The 18,947-nt window shown below is 54.4% G+C and overlaps 2 protein-coding genes across 2 annotated transcripts; one reads left to right on the top strand and one right to left on the bottom strand.

Annotated features, from left to right (window-relative positions):
* Positions 1 to 4,392: 4,392 nt before the first annotated feature.
* LOC147645701 (uncharacterized) lies at positions 4,393 to 8,171 on the bottom strand. Its single transcript, XM_086874296.1, has 5 exons — positions 7,949 to 8,171; positions 6,821 to 7,589; positions 6,260 to 6,367; positions 5,456 to 5,630; positions 4,393 to 4,928 (listed from the first exon to the last, which is right to left on the bottom strand). The coding sequence occupies exons 2-5, from the start codon at positions 6,846 to 6,848 to the stop codon at positions 4,685 to 4,687; spliced, it is 555 nt and encodes a 184-aa protein (XP_086730422.1). The 5' UTR covers positions 6,849 to 7,589; positions 7,949 to 8,171; the 3' UTR covers positions 4,393 to 4,684.
* Positions 8,172 to 14,284: 6,113 nt separating this feature from the next.
* LOC147645700 (uncharacterized) lies at positions 14,285 to 17,020 on the top strand. Its single transcript, XM_086874302.1, has 3 exons — positions 14,285 to 14,441; positions 14,905 to 14,977; positions 15,164 to 17,020. The coding sequence occupies exons 1-3, from the start codon at positions 14,310 to 14,312 to the stop codon at positions 15,508 to 15,510; spliced, it is 552 nt and encodes a 183-aa protein (XP_086730428.1). The 5' UTR covers positions 14,285 to 14,309; the 3' UTR covers positions 15,511 to 17,020.
* Positions 17,021 to 18,947: the final 1,927 nt, after the last annotated feature.

The following is an 18,947-nucleotide window of genomic DNA, read 5'->3' as shown; positions in this document are numbered from 1 at the left end:
GCTTTTTGGTGATTTTTGAGGGAAGGAGTTGCAATTTTGGGGGGCTTCTTGGTCACTGGTTTTTTGCAGGGGATCTCCTGAGTTTTGGGGTGGAATTTGGGAAACTGGGGGGAATTTGGGGGTTTGGGGGAGAAATTTGGTGTTTTGGGGAGAACTTCTGGTTTTTTAGGGGGAGGATTTGGGGTTTTTGGGGGGAAATTTGGGGGTTTTGGGGAAAAATTTAGGGGGTGGGGAGAATTTTGGGGGGAAAATTTGGGATTTTTGGGAAAATTTGGAGTTTTGTGGGAAATTTTTTAGTCTTGGGAGGATCTGGGACTTTTGAGGGTGTATGGGGGGTTTTCGGTTTTGGGGGGGATTTGTGAGGAATTTTGGGATTTTGGGGGAGGAATTTGGTGGTTTTAGGGGGAAATTCAGGGGTCCTGGGAGAAGTTCTGATTTTGGTAAGGGGGATTTGGGGAGAATTTTTTTGGTTTGGGGGAATTTCCATTGATGGGGAGGGGTCCTGCTCCCATTGAGGAGGGGCACTTTGGGGAGGCCTGAATTTGGGGAGGGGTCTCAAGCGGGATTCCCGATTTTGGGGCAGGGTTTGGGTTGGATTTGGGGAGATTTTCCAGCGATGGGGAGGCATCTCAGGAGTGCGATTTGAGGAGAGGTCTCAATCAGGGCACCATCCTGAGCTGGAAGCGAGGGGGATGTTGGGAGTGGAATCTGGGGAGGATCTGGGGGGAGATTTTCCAGGCATGGGGAAGGGTCCCGGTCCCGGGGCAGTTCCTGAATTTGGGGAGCAGTCTGGAATTGGGGAGGGGTCTCATTGGGGCAGCAGGAGGGGCTGGAAGGGGGACAGGATGTTGGCACAGCCGCTCTCCAGGGGGGCCGTGGGCAGCTCCTCGGGGGGTGCCGGGGGTCGCGGCCGCAGGCGCTGCAGCAGCGAGGTCAGGAACAGGAACAGCTCTGCCCGCACCAGCGCCTCCCCCAGGCACAGCCGCTGCCCTGTGGGGAGGGGGCGTCAGCACCGCCCCACCACAAAGGGTTGGGGGTCCCAAAAGGGTCTGTGATCCCAAAAGGGTCAGGGGGTCCCAAAAGGAGCTGGGGGTTTCAGGGGTTGGGGATCCCAAAAGGGCCTAGGGGATTCCAAAGGGTCTGGGGACTTTGGGGGCTACGGGATCCCAAAAGGGTCTGGGGTTCCAAGAGGGTCTGGACTACTCCAAAAAGGGTTGGGGGGTCCCTAAAGGGTCTGGGAGCTTTGGGATTGGGGTCCAAAAATGGTCTGGGGGTTTCAGGGGTGGGGGTCCCAAATGGGTCTGGGGTCCCCACCCCGAGGAATTTTGGGATTCCAAAAGAATGTAGGGCCACACCCCAAAGGAATTTGGGGATTTTTGGGATTCCAGAAGGATTTAGGACCTCACCCCAAGGATTTATGGGATTTTTGGGGTGCCCACTGGCCGAGAAGGGCACAAAGGCCTCATTGCACTGGAACTGACCCTGCTCATCTAGGATGTTCCCAGGGTCAAATTTTGAGGATTTTTGAAGGATTTGGGGTTGTATAGGACCGAGCTCAGCAGGGGGTAAATGTCTGTGTCCTGTGGGGTCAGGTGTGTGGCCAGAAGTGTCATTTGGGGTCAGGTGTGGGGTCAGAGGAGTCCTTTAGAGTAATTTGGGGTTATTTGTGGTGATTTGGGTTCATTGGTGTCATTTGGGGTTACTAGGGTGTAAGAGACAGTCTGAAGTTTCCCTCATCTGCCTCACAACCATCACAAGAACAGAGACCAAGACCCTGAAGACCCCAAGGGAATTTGTGCAGGGGTTCTGGCCTGGTTGAGGTGGAAGCTTGCCAGGTGATGGTTTGCAGGTGTGCTTGTTGTGCTGTCCAGGTACACTGCCTTCATTCCTGCTGCTGAGCAGGGACTTGTAAGGAGCGGCCTGTTCTATACCTTACACCTGCTTCCCAGAGCAAGGGGTCTCATCACAATAGCCTGGGAATTTCCCCACCTCTTGGCCAGCTGCCCCTCGCTTTGAAACAGACTGTAAAAGTGACTTTTCCAAGTTACTTTCTTCGAGAGAGATCTCCCCACGGAGGAAGACACCAGTGACCCTGTCTCGTCTGTTGGTAACTATAACCACCTCTTTTCTCTCTTTACATTGGCTCTTTACCCCTCTCTCCCTCTCTCCTTCTCTCCCCCTCTCACCTATCACATAACCCATGTTGCTGGCACTAAAATAAAGATGCATTATTGCTGTTGTGATTTAAACTGAAATCCCCTGGTGTCCTTTTTGCACTCTGAGATCAAACGAACCTCTCACGACTCCCACTTGTGTTAGGGGATCGTGACACTCGGCAGCGGGGTGACCCAAGGTGCGGCTTAGAGCAAATGCTCCACGGCACAAGGATATTGGTAGGCACATGGTGGAGACAAGGATGAGGAGGAGACCTCCAGTATGGGTTCCAAAGGCTTTTACTCCACTGCAGGGTCCAGGGACTGAAGACTGAGAACACAACTGTGTGGGGGGGTTTTTATATGGGGGAGGCCAGAGGGAGGGTACAAAATTTTAACCAATAGGAAGAAGCTGTGGGAGGAGTGGAAGGTTCCATTCAACAATACAATAGGGGAAACAAGGGGAGCAGAGTGGGTCACATGGGCCAATGGGGCATTGGAGATCAGGGGATTTCCAGAGGGGTGGTTCAGGTAGGAGGCTGGCCTAAGGGAAGACTGACAAATGGGTGTAATGACAGATGGGGAACATTCGAAAACAAGGGCTGGGCTTGAGGCAGGATTTGATAGGTCAGTAGGAGGATACAAACTAGGAGCAAACCAATGACTTAGGGGAATAATGGGAGAAACCATTCAAACAAAACACACCACAACAATAGAACTGTTAACCATTACAGGAGGTGACATCTTCAGGAGGCAATGGATGTGAGTGAGCCCTTGCCACATTGACACTGATTGTTCTGTGTGGAAAGGGACACTGAGAACTTGCCTCCAGCATTCTCCATGGATCTCAAACTGCCATGTGCCAGGGCTTCCAGATAATCCATGTTCTGATCTCAATCTAGAAGGGAGAACAGATCAGAACCCTTTCCATGGTGCCCCCAGCAGAGCTCCATCCGCCTTTGTCCGGCAGGAAAAGGGATGCGGGAAAAGCGGGCAGGTGCCACCCTGCTCTATTTGTGTGCCAGGCCTGAGCCTCAAATGTTTCTGGTTTCTTAGCTAATTTCTCCCTGACTCCTCTTTAACATGAGCAAAAGAATAGCATCACGCAATCCAGTCTGGCAAATAAGTGAACAGCTGAGTGCTTCCACTAAATTAAAAACCCAATGTGCTTGAAAGCCGACCTTCTGTTCACTCAGGCCTCCTCACCTTTGTAGATTGGGTGAGTTTATAATACTGGTATGTGGGTTTTAGGAGTATGTGGGTTTTTATCTGTGATAGAGATGAGGAAGTGTTGAACTCGTTCCAATGAGCTGCCAAAAGCAGTGACTTTAGTCCGTCTTTGGCTGGGGAGCAGCACTGGCCTTGTTGAACGCCGGCAGTAGCACAAGCAGGACTCCTCCAGCAGCAGGGACACGCCACAAGCCAGCAGGGAACTGTGGCACCAGAGGGGACCGTGGCACCAGAGGGGACGGTGGCACCAGAGGGGACCGTGGCACCAGAGGGGATGGTGGCACCAGCCATGCCCAAGGTCTGAACAGGGTGGCAAAGTCAGGTGGTGCTACCCGGCTGCATGAACAGCCCAGGCAAGGCCTGGCGAGGAGCCAGGTCTGGGGGGCATCCAAGGAGTCCTGTCAAGAGCAAATGGTTCTAATATTCTCTCTGGGACAAAAAAGGAGCAATCTTTAGGGTGAACTCGTGCTAATAAATATTTGCTCACATATGGTGGGGTTTCTCTGCAAATGGGCTTTGATGGGAAATTTCTGACCACATTTAGTTTTACTCTTTAAGTCGAGCACCTGAGTAGCTTTGTTAAGGAATGGAGAATTGTTTGTAGCTCAGTATTTTCTCAGGAGGAGCCTTACATTTTAGCACAGGAGGAAGGTAAGGCAAAGTTTAAAAGCTTTCCCCTCCTGAAGTGACACACTTTCTGAGGAGTCTGTGAGGAGAATTCCCCTCAGCCACTGCCAGGGCTGTTTGCCTCCTCTGCAGGCTCAGGATTCTGGGAGTTCCACGAGCCTCAGCTCCCACAGTATTTTCCTCTGAATATTTCTTGTTTTGCAGTACACAGGGAGAATATTTTGTGCTAGATTCTCTTCTGGGTTTTGAGGTGAATCTTAGTAATTCTGTTGATTTTCCTGTCCAGATGAACTTTTGGTAGATAGGAAGGAAAAGGGAAGAAGTACCATGGAAAATCAATTGCTCAAAATCTGAGAGGCTCAACCACAGTAAAAATGAAGTCTAAATTGAGGAATTTTTTTATTTTTTTTTTTCCCTTGCTAGGTGGGGTAAAACATGAAGTGTTAATAAAGTTCTTTGAAAAGATTCAGCAAGCACCTAGCTATATGAAAATCAAAAGAGTGAAGGATGAGACGAGGCATGGGAAGAATCTTCAGCCCTTCCCTGTTGAAAGTAAAACAGTAGGAAAACTGCCTCTGGCTGTTACCCACAGGTAACGTGTTATCTGTAGCCAAGAGCAGATGGCCCAAGCTGTTGGTGGCCCAAGCCCTGCCGTGGCTGGCCCACTTTCAGTCCTAGCTGGACCAGGGTGGCCGGCTCGGGAGGGGAGGAGGTGGGGGGATCTCAGGGGGCTTCTGCTTCACAGCCGGGCTGGGGGGCCGTGGAGGAGGCACGGAGTGCTGGTGTTCTGCTTTCTGGAACGATTCCTCCTTCTGAGGCCATGTCTGAGAGCTGTCAAACCGGACAGTCTTTGGGCTCCCTGGGGGCGAGGGAGAGTCGCGCCTTCTTGGCCGGGAAGCTGGAGCTGCAGCAGCGCGACTGTGGAGAGAAGAGGTGGCTGAGGCCCCCAGCTGCCGCTGGCACACAGGGACCCTCCTGCACAGCAGGGCCCAGAGCTGCCAAGGCTCCCCAGCACGGCTGGAGCTGCTGGCACAGCTTGGCCCAGCTGGACAGCTGCCCCTCAAGGCCCTGGCGAGCAGGGGATGGCTCTGGGCAGGGTCCCTGGCCAGGAGCGGGCCCCAGAGCACCTCTGCCTGTCAAGGGCAATCTCGTCCCCGCTCTTTCTCCTGCCCACCTTGCTTTGCCTGTGCCCGCTGCTCCTGGGGCTGCTCTTGGCCAGGCAGCCTCAGTGGCAGCCAGCACTGGCTGCAGCCCCAGCGGGCTCCCCAGGACAAGGCCCAGCAATTAAGAGGCCAATGAAAGCCCTGGGCAGCAGCAGAACTCTCAGCAGAGTTATTTGGGCAACCAAGGACTATCCACAAGTCCACAGCAGCCTCATTGGGAATGTCTCCTGACTATGAGCAGCCTTTCAAGAAGCTGGAGGGTGGGGATGAACAACAACTTACCGTTTCTTGTCCTTCCACCACCGGAATCCAACATAGCAGAGAACCATGGAAAGGGGCACTGTGAACAGTGTCACTACAGTGCCTATCATGCAGGACTTGCGCACATCCTGCGGGCAGAACACTCTTGGGGTGCTCGGTGCATTCTCAGCATTTATATTTGACTTGCCAAGCGCATCTGTGGGAGCAATGGGCAGCGTGAGCCTGTGCTGTGCTCCATGGCTGAGCTGGCAGCACACTGGATACGGCCAGGACGTTCTCTGTTTCCCCCAGAGCTGGGGCCTGCAGGCACCTTGCTGTCCCTTGGCACAGGCTGTGCCACCCAACAAAGCCCAGAAGGCCGAGAGCAGAGCCCGGGACAGCACAGCTGCTTGGGCAGTGGCTCCTTCCAGGGACACGGGCCAAACCCATCCCTGAGCAGCCACTGCCACCCCTGACCCTCCCTGCTCTGTGACAGCTCCCCCAGCCCAAGGGGACAGAGCCAGGCCCTGTCAGGGGCCAGTGCAGCCCCTGCCCAGTTGGGAGCCAGGGCTGGCTGTGGCCCTGGGCTCACAACAGGGCTCCCGCTCGGGGCTGCTCCTGTATTTTGGGCCTCTGGATGCTTAGGGCCAGCTCCAGGAGCAGCTGCTGTGGGAGGGAGATGTTGGTGAACGAGTCCCTTTTCCTAAGGGCTGGGAATGAGCTCCAGAGGCCTGGAAGCTGCAGCACCTCCAGCTTTGGCTGCTGCTCAGCCGTGCAAGGGCCAGCCATGGGGGAAGAGTTGCTGGCACACAGCCTGGCCGAGGGAGAGCCCAGCACAGCAATTACCTCCTGTGCCTGGGCCTGGCATCTCCTCCTTTCCTGCATCAGCAGCTGGCACAGAGACATTGCTTCCTCTAGCATATGTCATTGTCTGCACAGACATTTCCTCCAGCACTTGAGAAAGGAAAAGGGACAGCTGGATGAGATAGAACTGTTCGCCATTAGGTGAGGTGGTATCTTCAGGAGGCAATACTTGTCAAATCATGGATAAGGATCAAGAAGAAAGGCCAGGTTATTGGGGCTGGGCCAGGGCCCTCCCTCCTCCAAACAGTCCCTACACCTGATCTAGCCCAAGACCGGGAAATTGCAGGGGATCTCAGGTTGTTTATGACCCTTGCTGCACTTTGGGCTCCCTGTCAGCTGATGCCAAATGCCTTCCTGCAGAGGCTGGGGAGAAGCTGCAGCCAGGCCAGGCTGGGAAACAGCCCTGCAGGCCATGAAAGCAGCAGCGGGGCAGCAAGGCTGCCATGGATCCCTTCCTGCTGTGCCGGGCACAGCGTGTCCAGATGTGCAGAGAAAGCCCCCGGCTGCTGAGTCTCAGGAGAAGGCTGAGGGACATGGACCCACCATGGCGTCTCTCCAGATCACTCAGCATCTTGTCCAGAAGTTGGGATGCCTCCAGGGATTTCTTGTCTTCTGTGTCTTGGTTCTTCCATCTAGGAGGACCTTAATGGAAAGTAGTTCCATTTCTCCTTCAGGCCAGAGTGGCAGTGAGTGCACCTGGGTGACTGCTGCCCTCCAAGGCACTCCCTCCTCTCCACCTTCCACTCAGGAGCAGGGGCAGGGGGACCACGTGCCTGCAGTGGCCTCACACTGGGATGGAAGGAGCCCCTTGCATGGCAGTCAGGGGAGAAAGGACTCCCTGGAGCTGCCAGCAGCTCTGAACTGAGTCCCAGGCAGGACCAGGGCTTGGCAGTGGCAGCCAGAACAGCTCAGGCTCCCTGGGGCTAGCAAAGGAGATACACAAGGCACAGCCCTGGGACACAGCCCTAGGCCTGGCCCCTTCCTCTCTGCTCTTCTCCGTGGCTGCACAGAGCACACAGAAGGAGACATTGGCATTGCACATGGGAAGAGGACTGACAGCTAAATGCTCCTTCCTCCCACTGACAGCAATGCTGTGGGATCACTCAGGGCTCCAGAAGGGAGCAGGGCAAGGTTTCCAGAATCCATCAACCTTTAGACTCTCAAGGGAAAGGGCACATGAGTGAGCTCTTGCCACCTTGACACTGATTATTCTGTGCAGAAAGGGACATTGAAAACTTGCCTCCAACATTCTCCATGGATCTCAAACCATTATGTGCCAGGGCTTTCAGGTACTCCATGTCACGATCCCAATCTAGAAGGGAGCACAGATCAGAACCATTCCATGGTGTGCTGGAATCCCATTCTGTTTTAGGGAACTGGGCACTGCAAGGTGAATGGGTAAGGCTGTGGGAGGAGCCAGATGTCAATGGACATGGCCAAAGCTGCAGAGGGGCCTGGGGAGCTCTGGGCTGGCTCTGGGCACTCTCCACCCTCTTTGCAGGCCCTGTGCAACATCCCTGGAGGGGCAGTGGGACCAGCCCAGGGCCCCTGAGGCCTCTGTCCCTCCCACAGAGAAAACCCTCCCTAAAGCCCTGGGGAAAACCATCCCCAACACTTCCCAGGGAGAAGGGAGCACTGTCCCAGGAAGGGGGACCGAGGCTGCCGGCTCACCTGCTCGCCCTGCTCGCCACGGAGCAGCCTGGGCAGCCCTGTCAGGCAGGGCCACTGCCAGGAGGAGCAGGAGGAGGAGGCGCAGAGCAAAGGCCATGGTGCCTTGCCCACTGCCAGTCCTGCAGCTCTTGCTGCCACCACTGTCCTGACACCGCTGTCCCAATGTCAGCACCGCTGCTGCCGCCGCCGCTGCTGCCACAACAGTCGTGGTCAAGGACTGACTGCTCGGTCCTTGTGGTGCTGGGCAACCACAGGGCTCTGGGACCTCTGTGACCTCAGAGCCTGCTGTCACCTCAGCCTGCTGTCACCCCACAGGCTGCTGTGACCTCATGGTCAGGGTGGAATTGTGTGGGGAGTGGGATCTGCCTTCTTCACCAGGGACCTCATCCTGCCCAGCAGCTCTGTCCAAGGGCTATGACAGGGTCCCAGCCCAGCTGATCTCACAGGCTGGGGGATGAAGGGATGGAGAGCAGCCCTGCTGAGAAGGACTTGTGGCTGCTGCAAGGTGAGTGGCTGGACATGAGCCAGCCATGTGCCCCCAAAGGAGGCTGCCCAGCAGCTTGAAGGAGGTGATTCCACCACCCCTCTGCTCTGCTGCGAGCCCACCTGGAGTACTGCATCCACCTCTGGGTGTCCAACACAGGAAGGACATGGTCCTGTTGGAGCTGGTCCAGAGGAGGGACAAAATGCTCTGAGGGCTGGAGCCCCTCTGCTTTGGAGACAGGCTGGGATAGCTGGGGGTGTTCAGCCTGGAAGGGAGAAGGCTCCAAGGAGACCTGATTGCTCCCTTTCAGTACTTTAAGGGGGCTTGTAAAAAAGACAGGACAGAATTTTTAGTAGGGCCTGTTGTGACAAGACTGAAGGGGAATGTTTTCAAGCTAAAAGATGGTAGATTCAGACTAGACATAAGAAAGACATTTTTTACACTGTGGGTTTTGAAACCCTGGCACAGGTTGCCCAGAGAGGTGCGCATCCATCCCTGCTGACATTCAAGCTCATGCTCTGAGCAACCTGATCCAAAGGTGTCCCTGCTCTCTGCAGGGCACTGGACTAGATGGCCTTTAAATGTCCCTTCCAAGCCAAGCCATTCTGTGCTGCTGTGCACCAGCAAAGCAGTGCTGGAATAATGCTGGGGTGATGATGCTGGCACCTGTGTTTTGGTAGTTGTGCCATTTAGCTGTTGGCCAAGAGAGGATTGATGGGCTGCACAGTGAAGTCTGCAGAGAACAGTGTGCTCAAGGAGAAACAGGAGAGGAACATGGCTTCCAGTTCAGATAAATGCCAGCATTTTGCTGCCCATTCCTTGTTAAGAAATAAAGGAATGTCCTGAAGATCCCTTCAATGTGGGTGCACTATTGGCTGTATCAGTACTTGTGTTCTGTAAAACAGGTGAGTTGTTACAACTTCTTGCCCCATTTATCACTGGATAAAACCCAAATACTGCATTGCTCCATGTCTCCTTTCTTCCAAGTAAAAGTAGATTTTGTTCATTCTTGAGTGGGACATATTCATCTGTTGACAAGCAAATTCTTCTTGCCGTTCATACAACGTCGATATGCTCTAATTGGATTGTAATTAAGATCTACCACTCATTGTAATTAAGACTGGTGGACTGTGAGGCGAAGTGTTGCATAATTTGCCCTGGAGAGAGTTTTTCTCTAATTCAATGATACATGAAGACAGGTGTAGCCTACCATACTTGTGGCATTAGTCTCTCACTCTGTCCTTTTCTCTCACCCAAGGGGAGGATGGAGGTCTGCAGGTCTCATCTGTGCACAGAAAGAGTTCAAATCTCACCCAGACCTGCAGATGCTCATGATGGTTTCTGCCGGGCAGTGGCCGAAGCAGTCACGGTGATGGATTTCAGGCAGCGCTAGGGCTGTGCCAAGATCTCAGGGGGCCCGGCCAGAGCAGTGGTGGCTGTTCTGCCCACATGGCTGGTCCCAGGCCCCTGCTCCCTTCAATCCCAGCTGCGGGCCGATGGCTTCCCCTCCCTGTGCCCGGCAGCCGCTGGGGCCGTGAGGGCCGTGGTGAAGGGGCCTGGCCCAGCCCAGAGCCGCTCCCGGGGCCTGGCGGAGCCCGGCTCGGTGCAGGCCAGGCTGGAGCAGGGCCGGCCTGACCAGCACCCAGTTAACTCTTCACAGCTGGAAACAACAGAGAGCTTTCCTGGGCTTGCCTGTCTTTAAAATGTGGATTTCACACAGGAGGATACAGCTTTTAAATGGTTTAGTAGGTTGTCAGTTTCTCAGAGCCAGCCAGCTATTGGTTTTGCTAAGCACTGAGGAAGATCTTAGAAGCCCCTTCCTAGAAAAATAATTTCTGTGGGTGACTTCTTCCCTCCTCACCAAGTATCAACTAATACAAAACCAGCACAGACACTCAGGGTGTAATAGGAAGCAATTTTGAAGCAATTGTTTTAAAGCAAAAGCAGTTATTAAACAGAGATTGATGTCACTCCCCCAGACCACTGGAGAGGGACAGTGACCCTGTCACCTCCCCCTGGCCAGCCCATTCCAATTCCCAATCAGCCTTTCTGGGAAGAACTCCTTCCTATTGTCCAGCCTAAACCTGCCCTGGTGCAGCTCAAGGCTGTGTCTCCTTGTCCTGCCCTCCAGCAGATCCCCACTCGCAGCCAGCTTGGTGTCATCTGCAATTTGTGAGTGCTGGACTCGACCCCCTCAGCCAGACCCTCAGTGAAGATATTAACCAGGCCTGGGCCCAGCACAGATCCCTGGGGACACCACCAGGGACTGGACACCAGCTGGATGCAGCACCATCCCCACCACTCTCTGGGCCCGGCCTCCAGCCAGTTCTGCAGCCAGCAAAGAGTGCTCCTGTCCAAGCCGTGGGCTGCAGCTTTTCCAGGGAATGCTGCGCCTCTCCGTGTCCAAGGCCTTGCTCAAGTCCAGCTCGACACATCCAGAGCCTTTCCCGCACCCACCAGGCGGGTCAGCTGGTTATAAAAGGAGATCAGGGTGGTCAGGCAGGACCTGCCCCTCCTAAAGCCACGCTGGCTGGGTCTGAGCCCTGGGCCATCCTGGAGGTGCCGTGTGATGGCACTCAAGGGGATCTGTTCCAAAACCTCACCAGGCACCGAGCTCAGGCTGACAGGCCTGCAGTTCCCCAGAGCCTCCTGCCAGCCCTTCTTGGGGATGGGCTCACACTGGCACCTCCAGTCCTCTGGGACCTCCCCAGTGAGCCAGGACTGATGAGGAGAAATGATGGAGAGCAGCTTGGGGAGCTCATCCACCAGCTCCCTCATCCCCCTAGCATCGATCCCATCCCATCCCATCCACCTGTGAGCATCTGAGTGGCTCAGCAGGTCTCTGACTGCTTCCTCCTGGATTACAGGGGGCTGTTCTGCTCCCTGTCCCCATCTACAAGCTCAGGAGAACACTTGTCCTGAGGAAATCCTGTCTTGATGTTGAAAAGTGAGGCAAAGAAGGGGTTAAGTACCTCAGCCTTTTCCTCATCTTTGGTTTCCATATCCCCCCCAATAAGGAATGGAGGTTGTCCATGGCCTTCCTCTTGCCATGAATGTATTTATAAACACATATTTATTATCCTTCACAGAAGCAGCCAGGTTAAGCTCTAATTGAACTTTCACCTCTCTGCTTTTCTTTCTGCATGACCTAATGACATCCTTAAACATTTCCTGAGTTGCCTGCCTCTCTGTCCAAAGGTGATGCACTCTCATCTTTTCCCTGAGTTCCTCCAAAAGCTCCCTGTCCACCCAGGCCAGTCATTTTCCTTACTGGCTCTTTTTTTGTCACAGAGGGACAGGCTGTTCCTGCTCCTTCAAGACTTTTTTCTTGAAGTGTGTCCATCCTTCCTGGAATCCTTTGTTTTAAAAGGCTCTTTCCCTTAGAAAAACTCAGTAGCTGATTTAGTACTCCCCAAATCTGCATCCTTAATCGGCTGAAGTCTCTTCTTCCTAAGTCCAGTGTAGGAGTTTTGTTGATGCCCCTCCTTCTTTCACAGAATATTTCAAAACTCAATGATTTCATGGCCACTGTACCCCAGGCAGCCTCCAACCACCACATCCCCCAGCAGCCCTTCTCTATCTGTGAACAGCAGGAGACACAGCTTTCCTTGGCAGTGGGAAGAGAAGGAAACCTCCCCAAAGTGCAGCTTGGCAGGTTCAGCCTGGTGGGGAGGAGAAAGAAAAGTCTCTGCCAGGGTAGAATTTTGGTGCAGGAGGTGTCCCAGCGTGAGACTGGACCATGCCATGGCTGAGTGTGCCAGGAGCCGGCAGTCAGTGGGGCCCAGGGATGCTCCAAGGGACTTGGAGTTTTGCTTCTGACTCCTTGAGCAGCACCTTCAACCTTCTCTCAGTGCCTGAGGGTGCTGGACTCAGCCCCAAATGCACCCTGGGGTTCATTAAAATACAGAAAGCCTCAGGGGCTCTTTCTCTTCCTTCCACTGTCTTCAAGTCCAAGGCTTGTGCAGCTGCTTGGAGTCAGTTTGGAGTTCTGTTGAGGAGGAAGATTTGAAAATCCACCTTTTTTTTTTTTTTTTTTTTTTTTAAATCAAGGGTGTATTTTTTTATTTTCTAGTTGAGAGAAGAGGTGACAGAAGCATTCCCCAAGTGATCCTGATGCTGAATGTCTCCTGAGGAGGTCTGGTCAGGGAGAAGAATGAGCCCCTTGTGGGCTGCCCCTGTTTGGACAACCTGCTCCTCACCCCGAGCCTCAGCATGTCTGACATCGCCCACCTGGGACTGACATCCCAAAGCATTGAGAACATTTATCAACTTTTCTTTATCATTAAAATCTGATTCATTAATAAAAATAAAATTTTACTTTTTTATAATAATTCTGTATTTTTCTAACCTAATTTTTATATTTATATGAAAGAATTTATACATTTTTAGCAACTAAAAACATTATTGGTCTTTGTTTCTAAATACCAAAATTCCTTTCATAAATTAATTAACCACTATTTCTCCCTCTTTATGCTAATTACACCTATTTTTAATCCTTAGATTATCATTATTAAAATCTCCTCAGACAGGGTAAAAGGAGCAAGTTTGGGGTCCATGGAGACTTTTCTGAGAAACATTTGGGGCAGTTTTGGGTCTGGGGAAGGAATTTAGAGAGAACTTGGGGGTCTGGAGGGCGCTTGGGAGAGCCGGGTGGGCACTTGGATGGGGACTTGGGGATTCTGTGGGACAATTCGGGGTCAGGGGGAACACCTGGGGGTTCAGGAGGGCACTTGGGGGGCTGTAACAGGGAATCTCTGGGCCGCGGGGGATGATGGGAGTTGTAGGCGCCGGTATAATGAGGCTTAATGGCGCCGCGGAGCATCATGGGAGTTGGAGGCGCATCTCCAATGAGTTCCGGTGAGTCGCGGGGCATGACGGGAGATGAAGTCCCGGCTGGAATAGCGCTCTATGGGCGCCACGGAGCATGATGGGAGCTGTAGTCCCGGAAGTGGCTCGGAAGGCGCGTTCGGCGGTGTGGGGAAGCGTCCGAGCTGCAGGTCCTGGGGGCGAATGTACACGGCTCGGGAGCACTTGGGGGGAACCTGGGGAGCTGTGACCGGGCTCTTTAGGGCGCGGGGCACGGCAGGAGGTTTGGGCGCGGAACTGTGTTGTGGGATGATGGGAGATGAATTCCCAGGAGTGGCTGGAAGGGGAATCTGTGGGGTCGGGAGCATTCAGGGATCCAGGGACGCTTTGGGGGGCTTCGAACGGGTGCTGAGGGGGCACTCGGGGATCCTGAAGGGTCTGGGGGACACATGGGACATATGGGGGGCGATCCCGGGGTTCTGGGGAGTGCAGGGCATATTCCCAGTTCCTCACAACCTGGTCTCAGTTGCCCCCTGGAGGCTCCTACTGACTGCCAGTATGATCCCAGTATGATCCCAGTATGATCCCAGTATGATGTCAGTACACAGCCAGTGCAATCTCAGCCACTGCCAGGATGATCCCAGTCCAAACCAGTCCCTGCCAGTGCTGCCACTCCTGGGATCCCCCAGCCCTCTCTGTGTTCCCCCCTCCCACATCTCCCCAGAGGAGCCCCAAGGGCTGGCAGTCCCCAGCCAGGGTCCCCAGCCAGCCCCAGGTTGGATCTGCAGCCCCCAATTTTCCCAGTTTCCCTCTCCTTTTCCCCGGGCCGGGTTCCCCCCGTCCCCAGCGGGTGGGAGCAGCGGAGAGCCCCGCGCTGCCCATCCCGACCTGTCCCGGCTCCATCCCCGCTCCTGCCGTGGGCTGTGAGGGGTTTGGGAACGGGGCACCGAGGGTGTCACTGCTCCTGGGGGAGGAGGAGGAGGGATGGAAGAGGAGGGATGAAGAAGGAGAGTGAGAAGGGATGGAAGTAGGTGAAGGAGGTGGGGTTATGGAGGAGAAGCAGGAGGAAGGATGGAAGAGGAGGAGCAGGAGGAAGAAAAGGGACAAAGGAATATCATGGAAAGAAGAAGGAACCTCAAGGTCGAGCACTCCCTGAATTCACAGCCCCTCGCCTGTGGGATCATCCACCCCCATATTCCACAGGTGACCGAGGAAGGGGGAGCTCAGCCCAGATATCCTGGGGGATCCCTGGGTTGGGTTTTTTGGGGGGGATGATTGGAGAAAGAAGAACTCCAAAGCTGAATGGAAAATGCCCCTGGGGGGGGGACCTCAGGGGGTCCCAGCATCAGGAAGTGAAGAGATGGGAACAGGAGGAACTTTTCAGATTCCTGGCACTCCCAGCAGCCTGGGGAGGGCAGGGACTGAGCAGACAGGGGAACCCCCAGTACAAGCGTGACCCCCGGCAGCTGGGACAGGGGGGAAACTCTGAACAGCAAAGGGGAGAGACCAGAGATGAAGAACTCCTGGGAAACATTTTCAGGGCTGAATCTTGGTGTTTGGGAGGTTTTTATAGACTCCAGAGGCTTGGTGACTTCTAGAGATGAACTTGCACAGGGGGAGCCCCCTAACCCAATGTGCCCATGAACTGTATTTTTCCCCAAACCAGGATTTCCCATTCCCAAACCTTGGCTGGATGGAGAAGGAGGCTGCGAGGAAGATGTCCCAGGACACCCAGGCAGGTGAGGAGGAAGTCAGTGCCCCTTTCCCCCTCTCTCCTGCTCCATCTCCCAGCCCAGCCTGGCCCCCGGCTGCAGGACAACCCCGCTGCCGACGCCGTCCTGCCGGGGACGCACTGGGGGGATCTCCTTCCCCTTCCCTCTGGCACGGAGGCAAATCCCATCCTCTCCTTGTCCTTCCTCCCCCAGACAAGGAGCTGAGGATGGAGAGCAGGGAGGACAAATCCCCACAGCAGAACCTCATGGAAGAGGCCACTGTGAGCAGCTCCACGGTGCAGGAATCCAATGGGGAGGAAAATCCCCAGAGATCCCACAGGAGAAGGGGATCCAAACCCATCCCAGGGTGCTCTGAGGAGGAAAGACCCACCCTGTGCCGGGAAGGCAGCCGGAGATCCAGCCGGGGCTCTGAGCTGGTGGTCCATGAGCAGCTTCAGGATGAGGAGAAGCCCTACAAGTGCTTGGAGTGTGGGAAGAGCTTCAGCCAGAGGAAAACCCTGATCCGCCACCAGATGATCCACACTGGGGAATGGCCCTAAAAGTGTGGGCAATGTGGGAAGGGCTTCAGCTGCAGCTCCCAACTCATCCATCACCAGCACATCCACACTGGGGAGAGGCCCTACGAGTGTCCTGAGTGTGGGAAGAGGTTTCAGAGGAGCTCCACTCTCCTCAGGCACCAGCGGATTCACACGGATGAGAGGCCCTTCCGCTGCCCCGACTGTGGGGAGGGCTTCAAGCACAACTCCAACCTCATCACCCACCAGCGCATCCACACTGGGGAGAGGCCCTATGAGTGTCCCGAGTGTGGGAAGAGCTTCAGCCACAGCAACAGCCTGATCCTCCACCAGAGGATCCACACAGGGGAACGTCCCTATGAGTGTGGGGAATGTGAGATGACCTTCAGATGGAGGTCCCAACTGACCCTCCACCAGATGATCCACACTGGGGAGAGGCCCTACGAGTGCTCTGAGTGTGGGAAGAGGTTTCAGACCAGCTCCCATCTCCTCAAGCACCAGCGGATTCACACGGATGAGAGGCCCTTCCGCTGCCCTGACTGTGGGGAGGGCTTCAAGCACAACTCCAACCTCATCACCCACCGGCGCATCCACACTGGGGAGAGGCCCTACGAGTGTCCCCAGTGTGGGAAGAGCTTCTCCAGGAGCTCTGCCTTGACCCAACACCAACAGAGGCACCGGTAAGGGAAGCCCTGTGAGTGCCCCAAGTGCAGGAAGAGCTTCGTGCGCTTCCCTGGCTCCATCCCCCACCAGAGGACCCACGTTGGGCAGAGCCCTGATGACCCACATTCCCAGTGATCTGTGTTGGGAACACACTGGGCTGGTGGTCATTTTATTTTGGTTCTATCTTTTGATTCATTTTCATCCCTTTAAAACAGACAAAACTGGGGTAAAAGTCTGCAGATTCATCAAAGGCATCTAAAGCCTCACTTTCTACTAGTGCTTTAAGGGAATCTGGGATTAAAAGAGATACTTGGGAGGACTTGGGGATTGTGGTGCTATCTGTTGTAGTTTTCTTCATTTCTTGTCACTCAAAGAGATGAGAGGGTTCAATCTGTCACCTCAAAACCACTCAATGCCACTGAATTCTACTCATTCCCACCCAGAATTCCTGGATTCTACAGCCCCTCAGGATGTGTTGCCTTAAGTTTTAGCTTTCATCTTTCATATTCTGCACTGCCTGGGTTTACAGTTTGGAACTTCCTATTAAGTGTTAGTGAGCTCTCTTCACAGAGTAGGTAGACAAAACAATTCCTTTTCTAGCTTCATACCAAGGACAGTCGTTAGAAGTTTCAGGCCCAGAAGCATGAACAAGGGTGGACTGAAGAGAGAAAACAAGAAGGATGGGACTTCATCATCTGAAGCTGTCATTGGACAGTGAACAGATTGCAATATCCAGATGGACCTAAACTTCTAAAAATGTGAGACTTGTCCATTTTTCTGACCATTTTTGGTCCATCTTGGGTGTAGGCCTGGCTCTTGTACTGCCCAAGGTGTATTTAAATTCTTTTAATAAACTTCATTCTTAACTCTGTCTTGCCTCTGTTCTAGGTCAGCCTTCTGAAGGCATCAGGTGGAATGGGGTTGGAAGGGGATTGGGTGAAGTGGGATGCAGATCAGGAGGGGTGAGATGGGCATTGGGTGGGGCAGGATGGGTGGGATGGAGTTTGGGAGGTGTGAAATGGGGGAAATAGGACTTGGGAAGGGGATCTTGATGTCCAGCACGGATGGGATGGATTGCGGTTGGGATTGGGGAGGTGGGGTGGGGTCTGCAATGAGACAGCCAAAGTTTGGGGATGATGAATGGAGGGGAAACCCGTTAGTGAGTTTTGGATATTTGGATGTTCCCAACGAGATTTTAAGGTATCTCACATTTCTAAGGAGGTTTTGGGGCACTCCCCAGCTCTTGGGGTGTTCCTGAGAGCAGCTCCATGGAGCCCCATTGCCAGGGCTGGTTGCCATGGGCACGAGCTCAGAGCTGTAGCCAGAGTGCGTTGCCTCAGCGCTGGAGAGCAGAGAAATGATGAATGGCCCCAGACATCTCCAGGGTGTGTTTGGGGGCAGAGCAAGTTCTGCCTGTGTGGGGCGGTCACTGCCCCAGCCCAGCCACTGCAGCCTCTGCTCCAGCCCCAAAGTGGCTGCCAAGCCCCTGGCACCCCAAAAACCCCAGCTGGGAGAGGGAGCAGAGCAGGTGAGGCTGTGACACGGGTGTGACACTGACATGTGCCACAGCCCTGGAGCTCTCAGCAGCTGAGATGGTGCTGGATCCAAGGCTGACTGTGGATCTCTGTCCCTCTCTCTCTTCCCCTGACTTCCAGTTTTCAAAATCTGGATAGCTTGAAGTTGGACCGGTTGGGCGAGTTGGCTCAGTCTGTGCTTAGTAAAGTGATTTCCTCTAATTGCATGCAGCTTTATGATTTCCCGAGTACCTCATTCTCTAAAGTTTGCAGCTGAAAGTTTGTTCCCCACCCTCCTGAGAAGTTTGTTGTTTTCTCCCATGCACTGCCCGAGGCGATGGAGGTACCTCAGGTCCCTTTCCAGCAGGGCCCGAGCGAGCTTGGGGCACAGCACAGGAACTGCAATGCTGAGCCAGGCCTGGCTGGGTTGGAGGAAGCAGAAAGGCCAAGCCCTGAGCCCAGGCCTGGCCCAGCAGGCCCTGTCCCTCACGGGTGGCTCGGGGCTCTTTGTGGGGCAGTGGGATGTGAGGGGCAGCAAGGACAAATGCCATAAACCTGCGAGCCCTGCCAGCCTCCTCAGGGAGGGCCGAGGGAGGAGCAAAGACCTTCCTGGGGCTGTGCCCTGGGCCAGGAGGGATTGTGCCAGTGGAGTCGACCCTAAATTTCTTCTCCCAGGCAGCTTTAGGACACGGAACATGGAGAAGCCAGAGCCAACTCTCAGCCTTCCACAGTCCTCCAGTAGAATCCTGTGTGGGGAGCAGCCTGGGAGCAGGGTTTGTGTGTCAGGGGAGGGGAATTCAGAGCCCTTTTCTCCCCCATGGCCTGAGGATCTGCATTTTCAATGGCCCTGCAGCTGCCAAAGGGGCCTTTTTCACCCAGCTGAGAACAGTTCTGCTGATAGCCTGTCCTAAACCCGTTTTTCCTGCAAATGTGCCTATGAAGCCTGATTTTTTATAGCCCCAGGTCTTGTGTGCATGCAGGTGTCTCAACTGAAAGGTGGAACACCTCTGCTGGGCTCTCTTTTGTAGGATCTCTTTTTCGTGGTGATTTTTTGGGTTTTTTTAAAATTAACTGCCCCAGTGAGCTGTGTGCAGAGCTCTGTAACTGTGTGTGACACTTGTCTGTGGCACTGTGGGGGTGGCCAAGGGCACCTTCCCCGAGCTGTGTGCAGAGGAATCCACAGCAGCCCAGGCCGGGGGTGCTCAGTGGCCGCTCAGTTCCGCTGACTGGACGCGGCTCTGGCCGCTTCCCTTGGAGCGTCTCCAGGGAGGGAACGCTGGGGCT

The sequence above is a fragment of the Cyanistes caeruleus genome, unplaced genomic scaffold (genome assembly GCF_971803275.1).
Source record: "Cyanistes caeruleus unplaced genomic scaffold, bCyaCae1.hap1.1 HAP1_SCAFFOLD_188, whole genome shotgun sequence".
In the NCBI taxonomy this organism is placed as follows: domain Eukaryota; kingdom Metazoa; phylum Chordata; class Aves; order Passeriformes; family Paridae; genus Cyanistes; species Cyanistes caeruleus.
The sequence above is the reverse complement of the archived record's forward strand: the minus strand, read 5'-3'. Positions and strand labels throughout refer to the sequence as shown.

Coding starts and splice junctions, on each gene's coding strand:
- LOC147645701 (XM_086874296.1), bottom strand. CDS start 6,848: ATGCTGAGTGATCTGGAGAGACGCCATG. Junction 6,368..6,820: donor TGATCTGGAGAGACGCCATG/GTGGGTCCATGT, acceptor TCCTTTCTCAAG/TGCTGGAGGAAATGTCTGTG. Junction 5,631..6,259: donor GCCAGGCCCAGGCACAGGAG/GTAATTGCTGTG, acceptor TTGCTCCCACAG/ATGCGCTTGGCAAGTCAAAT.
- LOC147645700 (XM_086874302.1), top strand. CDS start 14,310: ATGGAAGAGGAGGAGCAGGAGGAAGAAAAGGGACAAAGGAATATCATG. Junction 14,442..14,904: donor TCCACCCCCATATTCCACAG/GTGACCGAGGAA, acceptor TCCCCAAACCAG/GATTTCCCATTCCCAAACCT. Junction 14,978..15,163: donor GTCCCAGGACACCCAGGCAG/GTGAGGAGGAAG, acceptor TTCCTCCCCCAG/ACAAGGAGCTGAGGATGGAG.